Source organism: Acartia tonsa, chromosome 3 (genome assembly GCF_053477335.1).
Source record: "Acartia tonsa isolate MP-2025a chromosome 3, ASM5347733v1, whole genome shotgun sequence".
Classification (NCBI taxonomy): domain Eukaryota; kingdom Metazoa; phylum Arthropoda; class Copepoda; order Calanoida; family Acartiidae; genus Acartia; species Acartia tonsa.
In genome coordinates, this window is record NC_137262.1 from 20,407,464 (window position 1) to 20,413,517 (window position 6,054).

The following is a 6,054-nucleotide window of genomic DNA, read 5'->3' on the forward strand; positions in this document are numbered from 1 at the left end:
AATTCCTTGTATTACAGCACTAAAATTAACAAGAATATTATTTTTCAGCTTTATGGAAGACAGCTTTTGATGCCAAGAATACTTTTGATTCTGAATTCAACACAACTAGGGGAGTTGTTACCACCCCATTTATGACTCTGGATTTAAAGGTAAAGATTTTTTTTGTTCATAGTTAGTTAGTTAAAGATAAATTAATCTTTGTTGAAATAGTTCCAAGCTAACAAGGGCAGGAGTTCACTCTAGAATTGTTTTATAATTTATACTCAAATCCTTTTGTGCTTCCTGTTTCTAAGGCATCATGATATTAATCTACCCCCCTAGCTAGTGTTTTATATTTTGGTATTAGCAGAGGAAGATAAAGTTCCATTAAACCTCTATTATCTTCCTTGAGGAATTCTGCAAAGTATTACAATTATTTCATTAATTACAGTTTGACCAAAACAAAACTTTTGATTAATTAACTTTTGTTAATTTATTTTACATTTTAGGCGAGGCTTATTGAAGAAGCAGATTACAGAATTCTAGAACTCCCATACCAGGTATAACTAATTTTATGAAGTAAATATAGGTTAAAAACGTCAATTATATTAAAATGAATAATAAAAAATTTAAATGAACTCGATATTTTTCTGTTATATGAATTAGTAATACGTAAATTTTTTATGTTACATTTATTTTGAGAGGATCTTTGTTATTTTTTAAGAAACCTTTATGAAAGTATTTTTCTGCTTTTGTTTAAGCTTATGAATATTTTTTTAACAGGAATGTTTTCTTTATTAAAAAATGTATAACTATCAAGCGGTCTTATTGAATTTTTTTCACAAAATTTTAACTTGCTTTTGAATATCAGACGTATGACAATTGTATTTAAATCCTTCCCCTGTCGTAGGTTTTAATGTAAAGTTTACCTAGAACTTTAAGAGAATGATGCTTAATTATACATTTATACTGAAGACAATAAACTGACTTTGAGTCAAATATCATTTAACCCATCACTTCCAAAATACAATGAGCCTTGCGTTTATCTGACTGAGATTATTTTTGTAGGGAGAAGATAAAGCTTTGTTGATTATTTTACCTGAACGGGACGATACTGGAGTTATGGACCTCCTTAGATCAGTCAATTTCTCATCTATCAGGTATTTAAACATGCAAATTATAATTGGTATTGTAGTTTTACATAACTGTTGGAAAATATACATTTCACCATTTTTTACCTTTTCTATGATTAATATGTAATTTCATTCAAACAAAAAATTATTTCAATTATAGATAAATTTCCAGAATTAAATTTGTATTGGTAATTCCAATGCAATATATGGAAAGTCCAAAGTATGTTTTACATTAATTGATGTGTAAATTTTACATATAAAAATTTCCTAGAGTATATTTAAAAAAAAAACTTTAAAAAATGTATTTTTATTACTAAGCCATTTATCACAATATTAGGTCTTTCTTATTCAAATACTTATTTAGCCAGTTGCACCACAACTACCAACCCTTCCCTTGCAAAAACTTAATTCTAGCCTCAGTCTTAACTTGAAAAGCATCATAAATACGTGATTTTTAATTTTTTTTAATAGGGGTAAATAAAATAATTTTCTCTTGCGAAATGAGATATTTTACAAATATCTTCACTACAATTTGTTTTTAGAAATGAGAGAACTGGAGATGTGAAGGTGTTGATGCCCAAGTTTAAGGTGAAGGACAGAACTAAGCTGAAGAGCCTGATGCAGGCTGCTGGAATCAGACAGGTATTCAACACCGCATGTACATTGTACAAAGGGTTACTAATTAAAGATTCTAGACTATATATGTTCACTGAATTAAACATTTTATTTTTATTTTTAACATTTTCCAGTATAACATTTTTCACTAAACCTGTAAAACAAATATTTTATTATCATTATAAGCATTTACTTTATTCTCTAAATTATCATGTACTATTAATTCATTAGAACAGTGTTTAAGGCTTGTTTTCGATAGGTTGTTAGCATTAATTCTTAATGTTAGAAGTAATAGTTAAATAGCTATCAAATTAATTCTAACATAAAATTTAAAATTACTTAAACTGGTATTCCCCTTCCTGCCTGAAAACATTATAAAATCATGTTTTTATGCACGTGTATTGTTCAGTTAGATAAAGTAGTATAAAACCCCGCCTTCCACACTCTACCCAAAATAAAAAATAACGATTTATATTTTCAAGGTGTTCAACAACAACGCAGATTTGTCAGGAATCAGTGACGAACCCCTTGCTGTCGATGAAGCAGTTCAGGAAGCTTTTATCGAGGTAATACAAAGATTGGTGTGGTTATTATACAGAATATTGATGGTTGAATGGTTAGAGTACTAAGTTGCTAATCTGCAATTTTGGGTGCAAGTTTCGAGTTCAACCCCATCATCGCAAGGATGTGATACTTTGAATTTCCCTTACTGTTAGGAAACAGTGATTCAGGTGGACAAAACAGGACATCTGCCATTTAGTCAACACCGGCACCTTTGTGTCGTTATGCAATTTCTGCAACGTCGATTTTTCGTCTTAAAATAAAGTGGCCATGGTTGACATAAAACTGATTTAACGATAATCCAGTAACAAATGAAATAATTGTAAATGTGACCCAATCCCGCAATCAAAGGCTCTAAATAATTACACTGTAAATTATATTTTTCAGGTAAATGAGGAGGGAACTGAAGCCGCCGCTGCCACAGCTATTATTCTGGGTCTTAGAATTGGAATCAGGTAACAAGGCATTATAAGAATAGTGATATTTTTTATTAGAGGCAATAAATTTAGTATAAATAGCATTTTTTAATTTTTTTGGGTATAGTCCCTTTCGTGACAACGCGTCTTGAGGGGCATTTCGTCGTATTTTCACAGTAGATTTTCTTCTACTTCTAGACCATGCGTGGTGCTTTAACCCTGCGGGGCCAACACCTAACCTAACATAAAATAACCTATCAAAAGCTACTGTGAAAACACCACGAAATGCACCATAAGAGACGTTGTTACGAAAGGGACTATAGCCAAAATTTTTAGTAAAGTTTAAAACCTATAAACAAAGCTGAATTCATAATTTAACAAAAAAAAATTAAACTACTCTATTTAATTTTTCCAAGGTGGTTAAAAAAGTATCTAAGGCAAGAATTTCAAGATAATTCTAATAATTTTTTTTTATCACAGAAAGCAAACCTTCATTGTGGACCGACCTTTCGGATTTGTAGTTTATGATTTTAACCAAGATGTGCCTCTCTTTGTTGGAAAAGTAATTTAAAAATACTTTTTAATTGCAAAGCTACTCTATAACTTACTTTGTCCTTATATACGGCTTAGAGAAAACGTGAATATCTCGACTACTTTTTTGATGAAACTCATAAGACCTATGCGCGTCCACTCTATATATTATTTTGTTATTAAGTCTTTCAGAAGCGCTTTGAGAGTCATTTGATGTTTTTTTGGATCACTTGACTTTTATTCAAGCTTTAAAGCTGACATTTTTTCGAAGGATTTATATATTTTTAAAATTTGGTAGGTATCATCTACATAATTTCTTATGTCTAACTCGAATGATATTTGCTATTAAATTAGTTTTATATACATGTGCTTCGCTACTTATGGATTTTATTTTAAATTATTCTTCGACTATGATGTATTTGTTGTTGATAGCCATATTATTGAGTGGCTCTAAAACTAAATAATTAATATTAATATTTAGGTAAATGACCCCTCTAGTGGAGTATCCACTCGTAGTGGCTCTTTACCTCAAAAGAACACCGCCACTACAGAAAAAGTTTCTACTGTTACTCAAGATAATACTTCTCCTCAGGTTAATATTAAAATCCTATCATAAAGTAGTAAGGTATCTGAAGCTTAAGATTTTAGTAACTTCAGAACCTATGGAGATATCCATCTAATGAGGTCCCGGGTTTGTTTTAAGCTATGTTACTAAAAGCAAAGCGATTTGATAATAGGGTCGGTCATTGCGTTTTTCCGTCTGTAACGTATTAGCTCTATCATTATTTATCCTAAGAATAAATAACTAATGTTATACCTATTACTCCCTGACAAACCAATTATAGAGAAGCTACACTTTCAAAACAAACACAAAATTAGATAGATAATCCAGTATATTTAGTCTAGGTGAACATAAAACACATTTTTATTCATATGATTAAAATACAATCAAATTAAAAATCAATAGATAACACATAAAAATTATATAATCAGCTGATGGACTACTGGAATAGCTCCTTATTTATCTAAATAAACCAGGGAGGGAGGGAGGGATACCTAGCTAAAATAAATCCAAACTGACTATCAACCTACAAACTTAATCCCACCATAACTACAAAATCCCCAAAAAAACAGATTTACAGGGATAAATATATATAACACAAAAATAATTTAGGCATGTTAGAACTGTATTATTGAATATCAAATCGTTCTGGACAGGCGGACGTAAGGAAGGATCGACTCTAGTTATAGAAAAGATTCTCTTTTAAAAAAAGACCCGTAGAAAATCTGAAGACATTTTCAAAAATTCTTATTGAGTACCTAACTGTTCTTAATAATAAAATAAGTAAAATATAATTTCAGAATGAATGCGCCAAGCAGAGAGACAATATTCCAAATGCCTTAAACAACGTGGAACTTTGTAAACAGGAAAGCAAACATTTTAATTCATAAATAGCATTATCCCAAAGAAGATTTTTAGACAGTTAATAGATACATAAATTGTTTCTTGAATTAAAAAAAAGTAATTTCAAGGTAATTGTGTAACTCGAAAAAAGGTTTTTAGCGTGTATGTACCAAATATAACATTTTTTTGGTCTTATTTTTAAATGAAAAATGTTGCCTAACCTTTATTAGGCTGAGGATGGTAAACTATTTGACTGGCTGAGAAGCTACAGAGCTGTGTGTGAAGAAAGCAACAGAGTTCATGACAATTTTAAGGTAAAAATCTAAAGCCTTAACAATTGTCTTTCAAATTCCAATCTCCCATCACAATTCTTCTCTTTCACAAACTTTATTTAGAAGCTAACCATAAAAACAGTGGAAAAGGTTCTTTTCTGTTTTTTTTTGACAAGGGCTTATCATAGTGTCAAACAACTATTTTAGCCGCAGTGGTTACCATATTAATGTTCTATAAAACTTAATTATTTTAGAAAAACAATTGTGTAGCAGAATGGTGTAAATATGCTCAAGAAAATGTACAAGCATGGAGGGCGGAACAAAGGTATAGTTGAAATTTTCAATTTTTAAGAGTTAATCCAATTTTTAAAAAAATATTGCCTTAAATAATGGGTATTCCTCTTTTAATAGCAGCTCAGTAACACATTAACTACACAGCTAAGGCATTTTAAAAGTATTATAATAATTCATTTTTAGGCAATGTGGCAGCCGTCAATTGAACTCCTGTAGGACAAACGACAATAGATTGAAAGCATTTAATGATCTTAAATGTTGAATTTTATCTTATAGTGAGGGATAGTTCCATGAAGAGTATAAGAACAACGTTAAAGGAAACACGGTTATAATCTATTATTAATTTCTACTATGTCATTTCAAATTATAATGCCCAGAATTTGCCTTTCATGGAGGTATTCCTTTATTATTTTAAGTGTTGTACATCAATTTACTATATATTATCTTTCTGTATGTTATTTATAATGGAAATAATGATTCTTAATTATGCTAAAATGTAGTTATTATACCAAAATATGTGTTAAATTATTATTTGAGCTTATATATCATTATTGTAAATATCGTGTCTTGATTATAATAAAATAATTTCTCTAAACCCATAAATAAATAAAATATAATTTTAAGCCCAACCATCTAAAAACACCTAAAACTAATGGTTTCAAGTGGAGTTTCTACAGGATTCATAAAATGGGACACCTGCCATGCCGTGCTCAAGTTAATCAAGCTGGATACCTGACATAACAGTGTTGAGTCAAAAAGTTTTACAAAATGTATGGTGTGTTGAAACACGACAAAGAGATGACTATATGTATGTAGAGTTTTATCGTACTCTCATACTTTTAGGTAAT

The 6,054-nt window shown here is 30.0% G+C and overlaps 2 protein-coding genes across 3 annotated transcripts in view; both read left to right on the top strand.

The window, feature by feature from the left end:
- The window catches only part of LOC145313603 (iripin-3-like), a 423,989-nt gene extending 418,188 nt beyond the window's left edge, over positions 1-5,801 (top strand). For both annotated transcript variants that reach the window (XM_080153073.1, XM_080153074.1), the window contains exons 9-20: positions 49-149; positions 489-539; positions 1,048-1,139; positions 1,655-1,754; positions 2,210-2,293; positions 2,676-2,743; positions 3,185-3,266; positions 3,717-3,827; positions 4,598-4,661; positions 4,869-4,954; positions 5,167-5,237; positions 5,390-5,801. In XM_080153073.1, the coding sequence (XP_080009199.1) occupies positions 49-149; positions 489-539; positions 1,048-1,139; positions 1,655-1,754; positions 2,210-2,293; positions 2,676-2,743; positions 3,185-3,266; positions 3,717-3,827; positions 4,598-4,661; positions 4,869-4,954; positions 5,167-5,237; positions 5,390-5,468 (989 nt within the window). In that variant the 3' untranslated portion in view covers positions 5,469-5,801. The remainder of the gene's footprint in view (positions 1-48; positions 150-488; positions 540-1,047; positions 1,140-1,654; positions 1,755-2,209; positions 2,294-2,675; positions 2,744-3,184; positions 3,267-3,716; positions 3,828-4,597; positions 4,662-4,868; positions 4,955-5,166; positions 5,238-5,389) is intronic.
- LOC145313609 (mitochondrial import inner membrane translocase subunit Tim8-like) overlaps positions 1-6,054 on the top strand; it is a 131,067-nt gene that overhangs the window by 87,087 nt on the left and 37,926 nt on the right. The window lies entirely within an intron of this gene.